Genomic DNA, 20,115 nt, shown 5'->3' with positions numbered 1-20,115 from the left:
CCAAGACTAACTCCTTCGGAGCAAAGGTGCTGCTTCCCTGCATCCGAAGGCACCACAGAAAGAACTGAGAGGACCAGGACTGCCAAAAACCCGACGCCTGACATCACCACTGCACCAGAGCTGCCTAGCCTGCGCTGTAATGGGCCAATGGTGTCAGCGTGATCCCCAGGCCCTACAGAGACAAAGCCAGCTTGAGTTCGCCCACTGTGAAATTTAAAATGGCATCTGCAGCCTGTTCCTGCAACCACCCCTCCCACTTCTTTCCCCCCAAAAGCAACCGCAATGGACCAGGAGACAAAGACCAGACACCTCTGCACCCCAGATCGAGAAGAGGATAACTAAGGGTGTCCTCTTGTCTCCCAGCCTCGTGAGACCTGAGCCCACTTGTTGGTTGGTCGAACTGGACCCCCAGTCCACATCTGCAGACTGTTTCTGTGGGCCTAAGTGCAACTGCGATGAACTCCAGCACCCACTGCACCCGTGCCCCACAGCCCTGGATAAGTGGACCAACAGTGTCCCCACATGCCAGAGGACCTCAAGGGGTGAGCCCCCTCCTCACCCCCCCATGGGTTACCCTGGACTGATCTTGCACTCCAACCCCGCAGCAACTCTGTAACCAAACTGATCTCCATAGACTTACACAGGGCACCTGATGCTGAGCTGCAGTCCTGCACCAGGCTGCCCCAGTGCCTCCAGAGGTGACCTGCTGGTGTGGTCTTGGACCTTGCCCCATCCTTACCATAAGTACAGGAGATTTGTCCTGCAAGTCACTGTACTATACCTGAATGCAGTGCTTGGCCTTCCTCCATAGGATAAACATTACCACATCTGCAAAATTCACCAAGTGTCGACTTTTAAAAACTCTAAACGAAAGCCTAACTAAAAGTACTCACTGGATTCCAGTGATGTTGGTATCAAAAGATAAGTAAAACTATGTTATTTTCATTTATTGGTGCTTTATTTCTTTATTGAGTGTGTCTCACTGTACGAGTGTGTGCCTTACATGCTTAGTACTCCCCTCGGATATGCCTAACTGCTTGACCACAATACCACAAAAAAGAGCATTTGGGGTGGCATTTGTGCCTCTGTGGTATTTTATTTTGGTCGACTATATTAAGAGCCAGCTTCCTACGCATCCAACAGAGACCCTTTGGAAACTCCTTTGCCACTACAGTGTGCCATATAAACTCTTAAGAATCATCAAGAACTCTTATGAGGGAATGACCTGCAAGACAGACCATATAGGACAACTTCCAGAATACTTGTGAAGTGAAGACTGGAGTCTGCGAAGGTGGTCTGCGCTCGTCTTTTCTTTTCCTGCAGGCTTTAGACTGGATCATGAAGACATCCACAGCAAGGAGAAGAAATGGGATCAAGTGGGCGCCTTGAATGCAGACAACCTGGCCCTACTATACCATACCAATCAACAAATGCAAAAAAAGACTGACAATGTGGCAGCCACATCAGAGCAACTGTTTTAAAATCTGCAGTGATAAAAACAAAATCCTGAAGGCTAACACGGCCAGCAGAGCTACAGTAACTCTTGCTAACAGTGTACTCGAAGAGGTCGAGGCCATCACCACCTACCTGGGCAGTGTCAGAAAAGCAGGGTGGCACAGACTCTGATGTAAAGCATGGAACTGCCAAAGCACGGACTGCCTTCATTCAGCTAAAGAAGATCTGGAGCTTAAAGGCCCAATGCCACAAACCAATATCAGGCTTTTTAACACCAAAATAAAGTTGGTTCTCATGTATGAAGCAGAAACTTTGGGGCAACAGTGACCACAAGCACAGACTCCAGATGTTCCTCAACACCCATCTGAGGAAAATCCTCCAAAACTGCTGGCCAAACATCTTCAGCAACAACGACCTATGGCAGCAGACTTCCCAACTTTCTGCCAATCAAATAATGAAAAGATGCGGAGGCTGGATAGGTCACACCCTCCGCAAACCCAGCTACAAGACCACCAGGCAAGCCTTAACCTGGAACCCTCAAGGGAAAAGAGGAACACCATAAAACACCTGGCGCCGAGGCCTCATGGCCGACTGCAAGGAGATGGGATATACCTGGAGTCAGCCTGAAAAAAAAGCCCAAGATAGAGCTGGCCAGAGAGTCCTGGTTAACAGCCTATACCACAGGAGGTGCAGTAGGCATAAGTAAGCAAGTAAGGAGCAGAAGGGAGGCAGCATTAGCGGGATGAAAGCTGCTGTTAGTGCGGGGTCCATTACTGGGATTGGAAACTCCCGCAATGAGTGGGGTGTGCTTGGTCTGGAGTCAAGGCTGAATAGAGTGCCAGCAGCATCTCCATCAAGCCTTACAGAGGAAACTTTGTCGCTAGAGTCAGTGAACGTATCTGCAGACTAGTATGCTGGGATCAGGAGCTGTGTAATGAACCCAAAATTTCCTTTTTACCATGCTTCTTGTGTTAATCTTGAATAAAAAAAAATTGTCTCTGGAAGCAGCCTGCTTCAAATGCATGATTGGCAGGTTAGCCAGAATAGTACCAGTTTGGGGCCAGATTATGAAATAATCACCTTTCATTCCCTGATCGCCTTAGCCTACTCAAAAATGCATCTCTTTCACATTCTAAACCCGTTTTTAGTGCCCACGCACAAGACAGTTATAACATGAGGGTCCAAGCACAGTTTAAACACTGAAATATTTCAGCTGAAACGTCGTCTCCAAACACTGCAAAATACAATTTTTGAAGACAATATTCCAAGAAGAGCAACTCTGGTTTAGCTTTCAAGAGCATGGATAAAGGTAACATCAGTGGCACCCTATATGGCTCAATTATCATATGCAGGGTAGCTCCAGGAGCAGTGATGCCACCTATCGGTGCAGAACGTCCTGAAGGGCATTTAAGGAATGAGGGCTGTGCAAGTGAAATTATCCGAAACAAATCTTCATTCTTACCAAATTTAAAGGGGCTCATTTTATCAATATCCTTATGATAAAAGGAAAAGAAGACCATTTGGGGAGTCGAGACTGATACCATAGGGTTAAACAGATCTCTGCAGTGGAAGGATTAGTCTACTGATTCAATTTCCATCCTTCTTACAGTCCATCAGCCATGTTGCACTGGACCTAACATGGCAGCAGAAAATGAAATCTGAAAAAGGTGGAATTGGGGGGTTTCTGATTAACGTAAGTATCATCACAGACATATGCAATTGATGGCATAGCAATTTGCAAAAAGTGAGTTACTAGTGGGAACAACAGCTTGTTAAGTCCTCCATTACATATGCTCAGTACTTTTCTATGTTGTCACTAAAGGAATCAGTCCCACTACAACCTTTCACGCTGATGTAACAAATCTCTGGCTTAGGAGGCACACAATTTTAAAAGCAAATTATAATCTGTATGGTTAGGCTTTTTTGAAGAAGAGTTGCAATGTACTCAGTTGTCCAGGGATGACTTTCCAAGTTCTAAGACGTTCACACCAAGGACGAGTTAGATTTGTCTGCATGCCTGCGTTGCACTCGATCTCTTGGCAGTTTTCTAGAAACTGCATTGAAATTCAATGACTCGTTCAACATTTTACTGTGCAACATACCATTATGCTTTTTGTGCAACAATCCAACTCATCCAGCTGGAAGTATTCACAAATGTATTTAACAGACAAAAGTATTTCATAATTGTAACAGGACACAGACATGTAAATAACATATGTTATTTCTGCAGGGCTATTACATTTCCCTCATGCGAGTCAATTAGTTTTTATTTATTCTCTGGATGAACAACGATTGGTGCACTAGATTTACATCTTTCTAGACCGTCATGTAGATGCTTTTAAAATACCTTTTAACTGCCCCAGTAACGAGTATTTCCATTTTATTGAATAGAGACCTGTTCAAACATAGGCAATTCTATTGTACAGTTCAAATAGAAATGCCCTGAGCAAATGTTAAAGACTACCTGAGGGAGCAAAGCTTCAAGACTAAGTGCTTCTTTTACATGGCTATATTTCCTGCACTGTACAATAAAGACGTACTTAAATTGTAGTGGCCTCTGGCACACCATTTGGAAACAGAAGAGAGGCTGACATATCATTATTGTTTTACTGACATGAAAGGAGAATATTTGGATGGTGTGTGAATGTTTGACAATAGAAAAAATGGCTGTATGATGTCACTATGACAAAAGCAAGGTTTTGGGTACCCGCAACATGTTGGGATACTCGAGTCGATAAGCCACTTCTACACACTCACAGGATGTGCACTGGGAATCAAGAAAATGCGCCATTCCAATATGGACATCTTAACATATTTCACTGTTCTTCAGAACACCACCACTTTTTCTTTTCTTGGTAACAAGCCTTAAGCCAATGACAAAATCCGGGCTCCCATAATATGGAGCCATTTATTGGTGCATGGATGCAGGGAAATGTGTCGAACACTGCCATGATCCACTGACCATTATCAAAAGAGACATTTGCTAGCTGCAGGAATGCCTGTAATGGAACATCCATAATTCTTGAGCGCATGCAAAGAGATTATTGAAAGAACAGCCTGCGTGCAACTCGTTGTGTTTTTATGTTTTGGTTCCTCTCTTAAAAGAGGGAGAGGTGTGGATCAAATCTTAATGGGGGCTGACATGGTGACCAAATCACCGGACCCCTGAACTGTTCTCCTCTCCCACCCCTGAGACTTGACGCTCAGATCTATTGTAGACAGAAGCCTAAATCTCAATGGGGTTAGGGGCAACCTTGATAAAATGTCAACTGGTGGTCTTACCTTTGTCCTCTAGACCACCAATGCTGTCAGCTCTGGCCTTCAGTCCCCTTGGTGACATCAGGATGCAGAGACTGCAAGGGCCTTGGAAGTGAGGATGTCCTAGACATCTAAGGCATTGATCATTGGGATCCTGCAAAGTGAAAACGGTTGGGCAGCTTTTACAGGCTTTAAATGTACTTTTAGTAGAAACCTCAGAGCTGTAAGCATGAAAAGTCACAACAGCGTAAGAATAAGTTTTTTTTTTTTTAGAAAAATTATTAATTTGTAAAGGAAATATGACTGGAGAAATACGGTAGGCCAAGAAAATACGCTAAATTAAAACCAAGTTTAAAATAACAACCACCCAAGTCAATGGCAGAAAAAAACTTTGTGAATGTACTGAAGACCGCCAATAGTGAAGAGGCTATTCAATGGAGGCAATTATGAACTGACAACACCTGCACTTTTGCAGCCGTGAAAAATCTAACATTGAAATCATTGAAGAGAAGGGTCCATTAGAAGAAATCTTTGAGGCAATCCTACTGTTTCGTTACGTACCTAGTTTTAATAGCCGAAAAGAGTCTGTGCTGAAGTAATGCTTTATTAAATCATTTAATAAGTAACTACATTGAATAAATACATCCCCTCTGCTTCGGAGGTGTACAATAACGGTCATTCACTCATATACTGCTGAAGCAGTATGGATTTTGAAGAGTAGCACACTTGTTGTAATGGGTTTTGACCAAAAAATAAAACTCAAAAAATCGATTTTTTCTGTTTCATATTAAAATGTCTTTAGTCACGAGTACGCATTTAGTCTCCTGTTCCAGAAAAACAAAACAGAAAACACTATCTGTTCACAAGTCATCATCTCCCCTTCAGCAGTCTGATGAAGCCTAATTGGTCATGAATGGTCTGCGCTTCGCTGCTCTTCCACATTTTTCAGGAACGTTTTCTACTGTCAGTGTTCACCGCTTCCTCTGCGGTTTCTATGAATGATAAGAGTTAAGTTTAAAGGATTTCCCCATCTTCCAGCTAGCTCAAGCAGAGGATGTCTACATAAAATATGACTGAGATAAAGTTACCTACCCGTAAAACTGCATCTTCGTTATACATCTCGATACACAGCATTAGTAAGAAATGTAAAAACAATCGTTAGGAGAATGAAAAGATAGAATATAAAACCAAAAGCTTAAAAAATAATTTCAAGTATTAGCTATATATATGAATAATCCTTCAATGCAACCCTAACGGTATGAAGTTCTCCAGCACTGCCCCCATTCATAGATTCAGTTGCTTGAATTATTCTCAGTCAGGCTGGGAAGCCGCATACTATGTTTAGGCTATCTGTTTCATTATGTGATACACTCTAGCCTCGGAGGTTCCACAGTTAAAATTTTCGAGGCTCTCCAAGGGTAATTGTACAGCCTCAGAAAAAGACAAGAGGACTGTTAAAAGATAAATCCACTCCTGGGGAAGGAAAACGTACTTATTAAGTTACACAATTGAATTGAGACCAATATAGCTTTCCCAGAGCAAAATGGTATACTAGAATGAGGTATGCCTTAAACCTACAGGTTAGGAATCACTCCTTGTCCCACTGTAAACTAGGTTCTAGGCTGCACACAAAGCTATAAATATATGTCCTCCTAATAGCCACTCTGCAGATCTCACAACCTTTCTGTTGCTAAGAGAGCAGTAGATACCGAGTTGCTTCTGGCACAATGAGCTAACAATTGTCACATGAAGGTTTGTCAACCTAAACGGCAAGCGTAGTGCAGGAAACAAAGTCAAGCCTTGCTTCAATAAGGGATTGCCCTTTTTTGTTAGAAGAAAGGCAACAAATTGCGGGGCACACTGATCAGAGTTTTATCAAAGTAGAAGTTCCAACATTTTTATTGTCAAACAAGAATAACATACGTAGACAAATATGCAGATTAAGGTGAAAGAAGATGCGTAAGTAATAAACATTGGATTCAATAGGTTGTCCTTAAACTTAAGTAAGGCTCTTTGATGTTGAAATCATACATTTCGCTAATCCACGTGGCTTCGGCGATGGTGAGCAGAGGCTTGGCCTTCCATGAGAGGGTGGATGAAAGTCCTATGAACTGCCTTAAAATAAGTCTTCTTAAGGCTGACAACACTCTGTTTAGTCCCCATTTTGAGGGGAGCCTCATTGTTGATGGGAATGTTAAAATGAGTCCCTTCATTAATTTGTTGACTAATCTGGAGTACAATAGAGATTGGTATCCCTAAATAAGAGCCAATGTCATCTAGGTGTATCCAGATCAGAGTAAAGACCTGCTCTAGCAAGATGGATTTGGAACAACAGAAATGGATTTGGAGACATTGAAATTGTATCCAAGTTCGTATCTCATACTCACATTCAAAATCATTTTCAATTTTAAAGTGGAAGGCTTCTTAGCAACTTGCAGAATTTGCTGACAGACCTCACGCTGGTCAGTGCCAAACCTCTGGGCAGTCAATGTCTGGTGTATACTAGCACCACTAGAATCACTCATCAGTACTCCATCGTCATCTTTCACACCATCAAGAGGAATAATGGAAAGGAAGGATAGGCACAGTGAAACTTGACAAACTAGTCCAACGAAAAGACCTTTCCTTGAGACCCTAAACAAGTCCATCTGCCAGGAAGGAGGGGAATCTTGACATTCTGATCTATTGCTAAGAGCCCTGTTGTACAGTCCCCCAACATTGGAATATCAGGAGAACCAGTCAGATGTCAACCAATCATAACAGCGTGCATAGTTCTGCTCAAGCGATCTTTGTGTTGTTCATTCCAGTGACATGCGTTGCTGAAATGGCAACTGTAAACTTGATTAAAAAAAGGGATAAACAGACCGAATCCACAGACAGAAAGGGACCACACCATCCACCAACAAGCTTTTAGATGTAGTACATTTTTTGCTATATGTTCCTCAGGCTATTGGACTACGAATAGAGATTTTGTGCCATAATGGTCAATCATATCTAAAAGGAATTATTGAAGGGTTAAGCAGCTGCCAGCTATCATATTAACATGCTAGTGTGATGTATGAAATAGCTAGATTCATTAAGTGCAATGGGCCTTGACTAATATCAACAGGTGTTTTCAACCTGATTGAGAAGGACGAAAGGCTGAGGCACCCAGGGCTTGCTATGTCTCAAATCTACAGACTGACTTGAGCAGTAGCTTCTAAAATACGAAAAGGCTCTATTGCTCTTCAATGCCTTCTCTTTGAAATCAAAAAGGAAAAATGAGCTTTCTGTAGAAAATGTATGCAAATGGAATTTCAGAGGCTCCAGCAAGCTCTGAAAATTACCAATATTATCCATTGCAGATTCCCTGTGAACTACCACCATGAGAAATAACTATTTCATAGCCTAGCCGTCAAGTGGATGCTCAGAAGGTTACAGACAGATCTTCAGGAGACAACTTGCAAATATCACCTACAGGAACATTACTCACAAAGGCATGAAAAGCTACATTGCCTCTCATGTAATGAACTCTTAGTTTACGTAGTCCAATCCAGCAAAGTTTTAAATTAAATGCAATACAGATACTACCCATCTATCTAGGTGTTATTTATGAGGGCACCAAAAAAATACAAATGTCCCTACTAAATAATATTGGCTTTATTTTAAGAGTGTCCCTTATCTTCTCTTGGAAGTATCTCAAGGGCAATCTTGCATCCTTTACATGGCGCAGCCTCTCCTCAGAGTTGAAATGGTAAAGAAAGAAAAGGAGTTAACAAAATACCCTGAAATGTGAAGAAACCTTGAAGGGTTTTTTAGAAAGAGGAATGGGGATTTGTCAATGAGACCTTCTTATAATGAAATATATTCAGAAGTGCATAAAGCTGTTTTTTATTCACCCTCACGACTAATAGCCAAAACAAAAGCCTTCTTCCATAAGCAATACTGTAGATGGGACTTGTGCCCAAGTTAAAAAGCAGTGGCCAAAAAGCTTGAAAAGATTATGTTCAATAATAGTGAGTGGAAGATCTCAATCCCAAGAAGGCAGATCACTAGATCTGAAACAAGACTGGAGAAAGCCCTGAACTTTCCACGTGAATCAGTACCAAGTTTTGCTCTAAAAGGAACCAAGGGATGTTGTTTAGCTCATATAATCCTAGGTTATGAACCCAGCCAGAGACCTGCCAAACGACTCTTGCTGCTGGCTGCTTTAGGCCCTGAGTTGGGGTTGGACGGCTGTATCAAGGTAAACTGCTTCCTCGTGTGCCTTTTGTGATATAAAGAAAAATGTGGCATGCCCAGAATCCGGTGAGTCACAGACTTCCCTCTTGGAGTAAAGACACTATACTCACTAGTTGGACAGCAACCGGCTACACAGCCAAAAAACAAGGATCACCCACTGGGTGGAGAAGAAGTCAAGAGATGGGGCCATAAGGTGAGGATGAGACTGCAACAGAGCAAGCGTCAGGTAGGGCCTACGATAACTTAGGCAGGCTTGCTCAAACCAATGTACAATGATTGGTCTAAACCACTGCACAAGGCATGCTTTGCAATACAAGGAACTGGAAGAAAATTACAGGAGTTTAGCCAGTGTCTAGATTGGAGGAAGGTGTTATACTCTAGAGACCTTTGCTTATTAGTTGGGAGGGGTGGAAAAATCAGGAAAAAAAAAAAGAATCAAAACATTAAAAGTACAATAAAGGCTATAGTGTTCAATATGGGAAGTTGTTTAGAACACTAATTTGTGTCACTGGACAAAATTTAAGTGGGAAATTGTGTTTAGAAGTGCCACTTACTGAAAGCAACCCATCAAACTCCCCATACATTCTAACATACTGTATTTATAAACCTTCAGACAAACCAAAAGAGTATTTTAAAACCTATTCCTCATTGGAAACCGCTCAAAAATCTTTCAACAAGGGGAATGCGCTTCATACTCCACTCACCTTAGGGACAACAGGAGTTCATATTTCACAGCAAGTTTTTTTGGATAAGGTACATGCAAAGTGAGACTCCCAAAATGGTGAATCTCTGAAAGCTGGACAACTTTACTTACAGGTAACATTTGCTTCTCTACCAATACAGGAGACATTACCCAAATTGTACGAGGTAGGTGTAAAGGCATTTAATCTTAATGAAATGTAGAATGGAAATTGCATGACCCACCATAGTTTTACCATTCATTTCCATGTAGTCATGCGTCTTGGACATTTGTATGCCCTTATTTTAGATGGCTTTACAGATGTCCTGCAGCAGAACTCGAGTCCCATGCTCAGTAGATTTGGAAGCAACATTCTAGAGTTTTTCTTAGCTTTCATGTGGTGGCAAGCAGACTCCAGATCAGGATTCTTTGCTTTGAAAGTGGGCTCCTTCTAAATGATCAACCAGACTAAACAAAAAGTTAGAAATCTAGGTTGAGGTCTTGGGTTTTGCTGAAGCAATGATAGACATTGAGAGGGCGTGAAGGGTTAGTTTCGTTTTGGTAGAAGGATTTGGGAAGAACATACTATTCCACTGTCTGATGGAGCCTTTGAATTAACTTTTGTGCCTGTATAAAATGTGACACTGACCCTAGTTCCACCCTCTCCTATAGGGAGAAAAAAAAAACTTTGTGATCTTTTGTCTCAAATCCATTGATTTTGTTGGCGAACAGGTCAGCTTTGTTAATTGGAATCAAAAAAAGCATGGGGTGTGTGTGTGTGCATCCTCTTGGACATGTCTCGGATCAGTTCACTGGGTGATGGAGGACGGCGTACTGGGGAAAGGCTCTTAAAAAAATGTCATGTGCCCTCCTTTAGAACCCTTACAATATTAGGAAAGAGGCCATACGTTCTTGATCCCTTCTGCCTGATTGGCTTAAGAGTGTCTCCCCTCACTTCGTTTAGCCATGAATAGAGATACACAGACAGGTACATTTCCCAGTCAGACAAGGTCCCAAACATCTTTGGGTATAATAGGGGGTTTTGTTCGACCTAGTTTGTTTATACAATACATTTACAACATTTGGTGACTGGATCGTGGGGGTGGGAGAGAAAGCAAAAACCGTTGAAAACACATCTCAGATCTAGTATCTTTATGTGAATATGTTTATTAAAGATGTCTGGAGAATAAATCTTGCTGGTAAGTAATCCACCTGTTCAACTAGGATATCAGTTGTCAAATCGAACTGCACCGTTGGCCACTTGTACAGTAGGTCCATAGCGAGGTTGCGAACGTCCTGTATTCTCTGCCGTGCTATCTTTCGTTACTGTGCAAAACGCACCACTTTGTCCCATGATCCTGTTATTTTCAGCCAATGCCTGTTTGTTTCAGTACCCGTATGCAACCAGCCAGTAAGAATGTACCAAGAAAGTAGCATCCAAATGGCCTTGCAGCAAAAGAAAATCTAAGTTATTAGGTAGTTTGGGCCAACAGGTAATCCAGCTAATAGCAAGATACCCACTGGGCCATAAAAGTATTGCAGTCAGTCTCATTAAACATTCCCCAGGGAACCTGGATAAAATCATTTTAGAAAAAGGACCCACTTCTGCCTCAGTTCCACATGAACTGTTAAACATACAATGATGGGCATGGTGGTCCAAATGTCAAAACATAAGTCGGTTGCTTTGGCCATTTAAAATAAATCTCCAAACTACCTATGAACACAAAAACGTGCCAAACATAACCAAAGAGATTTAAATACACACAACCCTTCTCTACTAGTGATCTTACTAAAAGACTGCAAACCAGGGATCAGGCATCTTAGAAACCTAGGCAGGTCATCTCTATTGCATATCTGAGACAGGTAGAGGCCTGTGTTTTGCTCACCGGTGACAAATACAAATGCTTCCCGATATAAAAATGTATTCCTTTTTATAGGAAACGACAAAAACAAATATCTGACAAATTTCCTCCAGCTCTTCAAGTTTGAAACGCTGACACAACTTACGTTCCGCATTATCTCTGTGCGGTACACCCTGTAAATTCTGTCAAATTAATTTAATCGTCTGTATCCCCTGTAACATTTTTTGCAGCTCAAATGACCGAGTTTGCTTACCCAGTTACTTGGGACTATTACTGTCATGAACATGTGGCAGTATCATACTTGCTAAATAAGCCAGCCACCTTCACTAGTCTTACTTTCGTGAAAACATGGCTCTGTACAACTTAAGCTGCCCTTTGTCTACTTTTTGCTTTTTCACTCCTGAAGCCTTAAGACACTTTTTAGAGTCAACATTGCACTTCACAATTCAGCTAAAATAAGTAAATAAATTAAATACCATAAATAAAGTGGATTCTTTCTTTCTAACTCAAAACTCCACTGGGTTGCAACGGAGTACAGCTTACTCGCAGTTTTTGATAAAGTACCAGGGTCTATCTGAATCAACCAGGCCAGTAAACATTCAATAAGTATGAGGTTAGTGAAGATCAAACTCAAGAGCACTTAAGAATCAGAGGAAAAAAATGAAACCCTTTTGTAATAAGAAACGAAGAATAGCACCTAGCCTTTGGTCTCCTCTGCATTGTTGCACTCAAAAGATCAACTATCATAAATCGAGGCCTTTGACATACTCTGAATGAGTAGGAGGGTCCAAATTGGGCATTTGCCTGTTCAAGTAGTGCCTTTTACATTTAATTAACTGCAAAACTATACTTGGTTCTAGGCTTAGCTTACCTGCAGGTGGTCATCAGCATCTGAACAAGCCCAGTCTTCAAAAGTCTTGAGAAAACTCTTCTATTAAACTGCATTCCATTAAAGCTCACTGAACAAAATGCCAAACTATACGTTTGTCCAAATAAATGATTAGCTACTGGGAACTCTCAAAGATCAGCAATCTGTCCAGCTCGAGAATAAGGCATAACCCTGATCTCCCAAAAAAAAGTATAGAAAATTAAAGAGAACTTCAGAGTGGGTTAAAGTGATAAGTTCTAGGTGTCAGCCAGTACCCTGCCACAAACTCACCACTTCCGTTAGATCCTGAGGGAGGAATACCATCTTCATCATCACTGTATTCCTCATTGGACTGTGCCACCTCTGGTTCAGGGGCTGTGCTCTTAGATTCTTGTTCTTGCTCTACTCTACACCGCAGGGCTAGTATCCGGTGGTGCAGTGCTGCATACAGTTGTCCAGTATCTTTGGAACTTGCCTGAGTAGATTGGCCAAAAACAGAAGAGATTAAATTGTTAGTGACTGCTCTTCCCAGCCTCTCATCCCAACAGCAGAACTCTTCTAATCCTAAATGTCTATAAACGTTCCTATGTTGTATTACTATTGTTACAGCCAAGTACAATTTTACAAATGCATATGCTCCACAACTAAATGATGTGGTAGCAGGCTTCACACTATTACAGCACAATATGATCAGATGAGAGCACTTTCAACAGAAGATTCTGGTCCATCAGAAATAGGACACCACTTTAGTTGCTTCAAGAGACAAATAATGGAACTATTAGTAAAATCAGCCACAGAACCACCTTCTCGATCCTCAACTAGTGCTGATCCGAACAGAGGTTGGACCCATTTCAAACAGATGTTTCGGATTTGGCAAAACAACTCTATCCACCAAAAACTGCCTAGTCAGTCTTGGAAGAGTTCAACATTTGAGTCAATGACCCCTGGATTCATTCATGCAAGGTCTGACGAAAAATATAAACAACCTGGACTTCACTTAACTGGAGATGGGGCAAAGAAATACTCACCTCTAACACCATCAGTCCATGAGAGTATCCACTTATTTGGGGATATGGACCATAGATAAAAGCTATGCCATCTACTATTAAACCAGAGTTAGATCAGAGAGAACCCGGAAAAGGACCTAGGCAACACCTTTCTCCCAGCAATTCATAACATTGTCCTACTCCCAGGAATTTCTGGGTCTGAAATAACTTCCACACTTTCTACACTTTACTAGGAAACAAAATGTCAATGGAATATGCTAGTTGAGACTGAGCAACAACATTCAGCTTCTAAGGACAGATCCTTTTGGAAGCTATTGGGCTAAATCATGAATCACTTGCACAGTCAAACTGAAGTGCACACTCTTAATAAATTTCCCAAATAGCCGCTCAACTGCTGTAAAAATGACTGAAAAAGAAAAAAACTTCTCAAGTAGAGATCTTCACTAACAAGGTTTAGGTTCAGAAGGAACTGCTCAATATCATTCCTAATTTACCTGCTGTAACCAATTCCTAAATCTCAAAACCCTCAACTAATTATGGAGTCCAAATCATCCTCTACTGAGATGATATAATCTGAGCCAGGGATCCTGAAAACTAAGCCAAAGGCCAAGCAGACAACTCATTTAACCAATGGCCCAATCACATCTATCATCATGATCTTCATCTGCCAGGGACACAGCCTCACATATGCATGCAGACAACCTCCAGATCTAAATAGGGACTAGGGAGTAATTCAGAAGTTTATGCCAAAACACTGGATGCAAAGCAACTGGATACACTTAAATGGACACAAAATAGAAGTTTTGCTTCTAGAATTTGCCAATCATACCTCTTGTTTATCCGGTTGACCACACTCAAGGGCACCAACAATGTAACACCAAATGTTTAATCTAGCGAAGATATTACAGATTAAGAGCTTTTACTCAAATGTCGGTCGACAAAGCCAGCAGTAAAAATATGAACCCCCGGAACATTAAAAAAAAAAAAAAAACATCTAATTGCATTGCTGAATGTTTGGAAAATAAACTTAACACTTCTTGACCAGACAAGGAAGACATACTACTTTCCCTAGCAAACCCTGGTATAGATTATGCAATGCTTCCAAAATACCGACACTCCGCTTTCTTCATTTGAACAGGATTATGGCATTTCCCTACCCCGGACAATTGCTTTCTCCAAAACTGAACACTGTACCATAACAAGCCTTCTTTCTAAATAATAGGCGCTCTCCAGCAAGATGAAAACTACTCTGTTGACTTTATCATTGGCATAAAAAAACAGTGCACTGACTGCTGTCTAAATACTGGATCGCTCTGCACCAGACTCTTGATACCAAACCCAAGACATCAGATGTAGGCCTCACAAAATATAGCTACAGAACCCAACATAATTTTTATTTTGACTCTACAAAGAAAAAGTGATGTCAGATCCCTTTGCATTGAAGCACAATTCAGAAAACACCAACATGTACAGCTCATCAGACAAATTTGTTCTTAACTCAGAGATATCTAAATCTAAGAAGCATTGGTGAGTGACTTCTCTTCTGATCCCAGTCTACCCCTCCCACCCCCCACACTTTAGTATATGTGCGTGCTGGGACGCCACCAATATGGCATGTGCTATATAGACACAAATATAATTTAAAAAATCAAAAATCATAACTATAAAAAAAGACAACGGTCATTCGTGCATAAACAAAGCAATAAACATACATGAACCCCTCAACAAACCAGGTTTAAAATTTGTGAGCGTTGGATTTAAGTCTCTGTACACTGACAGCAATTTCCTAATCATGGGTACCCAACAACCTTCTTCTTTAGAGTGCCATTTGCATGGTTTTATTCAACAGAAGATTCCTTCTCACCGATATGAGGAACACTTTCACTCCTTGGTCCTCTGTGTCCATTGCTGTTATTCGGATACTCTTTTCACTGGCTTTGTCTATCTGCATCTGAGCCCAGAGTTTAGTGTTAAGAATTAACCTCAAACTTCCCTGGGTCCGCATCACTAGAAAAAGAAAAAAACTCATTTATCTAATGCATGGTCATTTGCCCTAACGTTGCATTGCAGAATGTTGGCAAAACAAAATGAAAATGCAAAAGACATGACCAGGATGCCATTCTGCTTTCCATGACAAATCCCAGTCTAGGTTATGGAATGTTTCCAAAACAAGCTCCTAAAGGAGCATATGGAGCTGTATAAGACAAAGGAAGTGTAAATTTACTTGCAACCATAATTCAGTTGGGCTTTACAAAGAACATATGAGTGTGTGTTTGTACACTAGATTAAGAATGTTGTTTTGAACTATTAAACAGATTCAGTTTCTGACCACTCAATAAAATGATAAAATCATAGAAATATGGATGTCCTAAGTTAGCTTCCAAAACCCTAAACCAGTCTCCATCAGCTTGTCTCACCTAGTCGAGACTGCAATGTCCCATCATCTGCTGAAGCCATGTCGTTGAGCCTCAAAAGTCCTCTCCCTCTTTCTACCCACGACTGGGAGGTCTTGTCAAACACAAACAGCTTGCATTGAATCTGGCAGAAAGGAGTCGCATAAAATTTTTTAATGACAGGGACACATTTAACAAGCAGTTTATTTCACACTCAACCCCATACTGTGTAGTCTATATGAAGTTGTATTATTTACGTCCTTAACAATGAACGAATCTGCACAGTCACATATTAGTTCTATTTTTTTTTTTTTTTTTTTTTTACCTGTAATACATTACTCTCCGCCTCTTCCCCAGTTATCACCTCCACTTTTTCCAGCAAACATTTTCTTGCTGTTGCCTTTGTATAAGCTGCAGCAGACTCTGCCAGGGACTCTGAAATACTATTAGCTGTAACAAGGAGATAACAAGCTTTCAGAATTTGGAAACAGAAGATTTACTTAAAAATTCACTTCCACACAGTAGACAACCAAAGAGAAAGCCTAAAATGTCAAGCAGAGAAGCTATATTTGAAGTATTTTAACATCAAAAGCAACTGGATTTTAAAGATCCTCCATCACAAAGGGGGGTGCTCAATGTGACCAATCAATGTGCTGGATCCAGAACTTGAGCCACCTTGCTCACACATCGAGAATTACAGCAGAACAGCTTGCTCTGCCAGTACATTGAAAAAAAATCCAATGGCCCAAAATTAATACAGAAGAAACAGGCCTACAGATATTTCTTATACACCTCACCAGTAGAATCATCAAGGTCTATTCAGTCGATATTCTGAGGAAACCCTGACATGTCCATGCCGAAACGTGTCAACATGTTCACTGGGGTAGGAGATTATGCTACAGGTGTTGACAAACAATAACCAAGGGGGCCAACACTTGGAGAAATCAACCAGGATTCCTTCCCTTCTCTCAATCCTCTACCTGTAGGAAGGAGGACAAGGAGCCAAAAAAACACTATAAAGTCTATTGGCACCCCAAACTTAATTACAATAAATTGACTGAGGAATATCTAAATCATATCTATAAAGAACACCTTAGAGAAAATTCTCAGATTCCATCCCCTGAAAACTCAACCTTTTTCCACACAGGGATTAATAGGTAATAGCTCCAGTGTGATTAACCGACTCCAGTGTAAAACAAAATATAAATCAATAACAAGCTTGGCAAAGGCAATAGGTTTTCCCTTTGTTAGGGCGAGCGTGCAAGTGCTTTTTGACCTGTTGTGAGTATTCTGTGGGCTTTCAACCACGCCCATCACTTTCACTCATTTGAGGGCTTGCCTTTCAAAAATCCCTTGATATCATTGATAAGTGCCTTACGTTTGTCCCACCTTGTGGCAGTTTTGTTACCGCCTTGCAGACTGACCATGTTACATGGATAATTGCACAATTGCAGATGTTTTACTGTGAGCGAACTACTTTTTTCTTTTAGGTCTCTCCTTTGCGCTCAAGGCAGCCATGGCACTTTGAATTGGCTCGCACTGCTGTCCCCCAGCACCTCCCGCCCGTCTCAGAGTCTCCTGTTCGTGTGTGCCTGTCCCCACCACACCTCCCACATCGTTGCTTGTTACTTTTGGTTTTACTTCACAACTAGAAAGTGATATGTGGAAAGATGTATGTTGACCCTAAGGCACACCGGTTTATGATTATTAGTACCTTACAATTTACTTTTTTTTTAAATATAAATTTACAGTCCCCATGTTTGTAGGGCTGTGCAACTTTTATTCAGTGTATTTGAGGCGCAGTAACTGCCACTTGAAAACCAGACTGGGCAGCAGTGTGAAGTGTTTCATTGAAAGCCTTACTGAATGCAGCTAGCCACTTAGCTGACAGTGTTGATTTCATTTGTAGTCTGTGTATTATGGTTATCCGACCTATCTGGATTCAGTCGACCACTGCCACCTGCCTTGACAGTGGTCAGCCATGAAAGGATGCCAGCTAGTGTCACTCAGGGCAGAGAGTGCAGCAATGGCATTTCTGGTTGTAACGGTCCTGGGACTTTTGTCCACACTACGGCAGTGTTGTGAAGTGATCAGAACTGTTATCTGATGTTGCGATCAAAGTACAGGGTTGTCTTAAGCCTTTATCAAGAGGCAAGCATGTGTGTGGCTGCAACTGAAGACTGTTACCGGCATTTGAGTAGCACATTTCCACCTTTCCCATGGCTTCGGAGCACTCTGGCTTCTGAAAGAACCATTCCTAAACGGCCTCTGATTTCTTACTGACTGGACTGAGGAGCACATGTGTTTGTGCATGAGGCGTGCTAGACTTAGATATTGACCGGGTGGGAGGAGTGTGTATTCTGTCTGCAGTTGCATCCATATTCTGGCAGCTTTGAGTCGCTTTGAAAACAGTTGTACTGCAACACAGCTAAATTGTTTATATCGACCACATACAGATGAAACATTAGGTCATCTTAGTAGGATTTGTATACACATCGCACATTTCTGGTCTTTGGACTCCCTTGCCCTTCCTCTCTCGTTCTGCCTTTCTCTCCAACTGCCTCCATCTCTCTCCTCCTTTTCCCTTAAGGTACACTTCTTTTTTTTTTTCCCACCTGAAGTCGCAGATAATTTTTCCCACTGTCTGTCTCTGCTTTTCTTCAACTGTTCCTACGAAGCCACCTTACTATATCCAGACTCTCAAGTCCTCAGATCTTTGGCCAGCTGGCTTTGATACTACCTACCAGGTGCCTGTGAATCCTCCGTTTACGTCATGAGAACTTCCTGTTGCAAATTATGGGGCAAAAATAACAAAACCTGTTGCATGCATCTGTCTTTAGTGGAACATTTATTCAAAGGCTCTTGGTTAAACTCTTAATATTTAGTTTCAAGTTTAGGTTTGAGAGCTTGTGCAAAAAAAAAAAAAAATAAGTAAACTTTTTTGCCCAAAATAATAGAAATAAATATACCAAATCGTAATATTTTCATTTTTTGCTGCAAATAGCGGAAGAAGGTAAATGGAAGTGCTGAAGTTATAGGCAGGGACACTGGAATTATGTGGCAGAAAACCAAATTATGTGGCAGGGTTGACCAACTGATGTGGCAAGAAGTGTCCAGTTATGCATTTAAAACACCAATAGCTCTAGCTCAAGCAAATGTGAGGACAATTGCACTGCAAATGCTTGTTTTTTTCTTTTGCATTCTATCTTACTAACTGGAATATAAATATTAGAAAAAGTTTATAATATTTGTTTCAAATCAGATACACGGTTAATAGTTATTTATGTTGTGATGCGTGTTGAATTCATATCCCAGAATTCCAAACTTTTAATTTGTACCTTATTCATTATGCCACTGCACTAGAGTATAGTAATGTGTAGTTAGTGAAGTGCCACTGCACATGCTGCACCATTCAAATCATGCCCCTTTTAACTGCAAGGTAACCACAATTATGACTGCCTGCTCAGTAGTAAAATACAGCAATAGTTGGTGTTTAGAGGAATAGACAATGTTTAGCCGTGATGCACTGTGCCTGCTGCATCGTTCAAATCATGACCTTATTGCCTGCAAGGTAACTGCACTTTTACAATGTAGTAATAATTTGTGTTTAGTGGAGTTCCTAGAGGTATTGGGCCTACTGCCACTGCACCTGTTGCACCATTCAAATCATGACCCTAAAGCCTGCAAGGTAACTGCACTTGCGATTGCCTGTTTACTAGTAAAATTGAGCAAAAATCTGTGTTTCGAGGGATTCTGATACCTTGTGGCACCAGTGCCACTGCACCTACTGCACCATTAAAACCATGACCCGAGTGCCTGCAAGATAACTGCAATTGTGACTGCCTGTTTAGTTGTAAATTATAGCAATATTTGGTGTTTAAAGGAGGCCTGACAACTTCTGGGCCTGGTGCCACTGCACCTGCTGCATCATTCAAATTATGACCCTAGTGCCTGCAAGATAACTGCACTTGTGACTGTGTTAATGTCACATAACAATTTGAAATTAAATGTCGCCTAATTATACAAATGACATTTCTTTAAAAATTAGTGACTGGTACTTCAAGAAACAAACGCAAATAATTAATCAGAAATGATATTGTTAAGTAATGAAAAAAACATAATGAGCCCACTCACTGCTTGTTTTACATCTTCACTCAATTTTCCACTGCAAGATGGCGGACCTGCTTACACACATTTCAACGTGAATTCACTTGAGTTCAGTTCATCTTTTTGCGCACAAATACCAACAAGTGACCAATCACCAAACTGGAAGGTGTACTTCACCCACACGCCACACAACGGCAAAAGCAGAAATCAGAAGAGCAGGAAGTAACCTGCTAGCCAATAAAATGCAAGCGACGTTGGAGTGACA

The 20,115-nt window shown here is 41.2% G+C and overlaps 1 protein-coding gene across 4 annotated transcripts in view; it reads right to left on the bottom strand.

Moving 5' to 3' along the window:
* Positions 1 to 20,115, bottom strand: part of RANBP3 (RAN binding protein 3) — a 380,969-nt gene that overhangs the window by 26,711 nt on the left and 334,143 nt on the right. For 2 of the 4 annotated variants that reach the window (XR_011199904.1, XR_011199903.1), the window contains 5 exons: positions 16,069 to 16,193; positions 15,768 to 15,888; positions 15,215 to 15,357; positions 12,635 to 12,818; positions 4,738 to 4,867 (listed from right to left, as the gene is read on the bottom strand). Coding sequence is in view for 2 of the 4 variants with exons in the window: in XM_069217335.1 (XP_069073436.1) it covers positions 12,635 to 12,818; positions 15,215 to 15,357; positions 15,768 to 15,888; positions 16,069 to 16,193 (573 nt within the window). In the remaining 2 variants the exon portion in view is untranslated. The remainder of the gene's footprint in view (positions 1 to 4,737; positions 4,868 to 12,634; positions 12,819 to 15,214; positions 15,358 to 15,767; positions 15,889 to 16,068; positions 16,194 to 20,115) is intronic. The other 2 variants (XM_069217335.1, XM_069217334.1) reach the window with 1 other exon arrangement.

This window comes from Pleurodeles waltl, chromosome 12 (assembly GCF_031143425.1).
Source record: "Pleurodeles waltl isolate 20211129_DDA chromosome 12, aPleWal1.hap1.20221129, whole genome shotgun sequence".
Taxonomy (NCBI): Eukaryota; Metazoa; Chordata; class Amphibia; order Caudata; family Salamandridae; genus Pleurodeles; species Pleurodeles waltl.
This window is presented reverse-complemented; position numbering and strand designations above follow the sequence as displayed.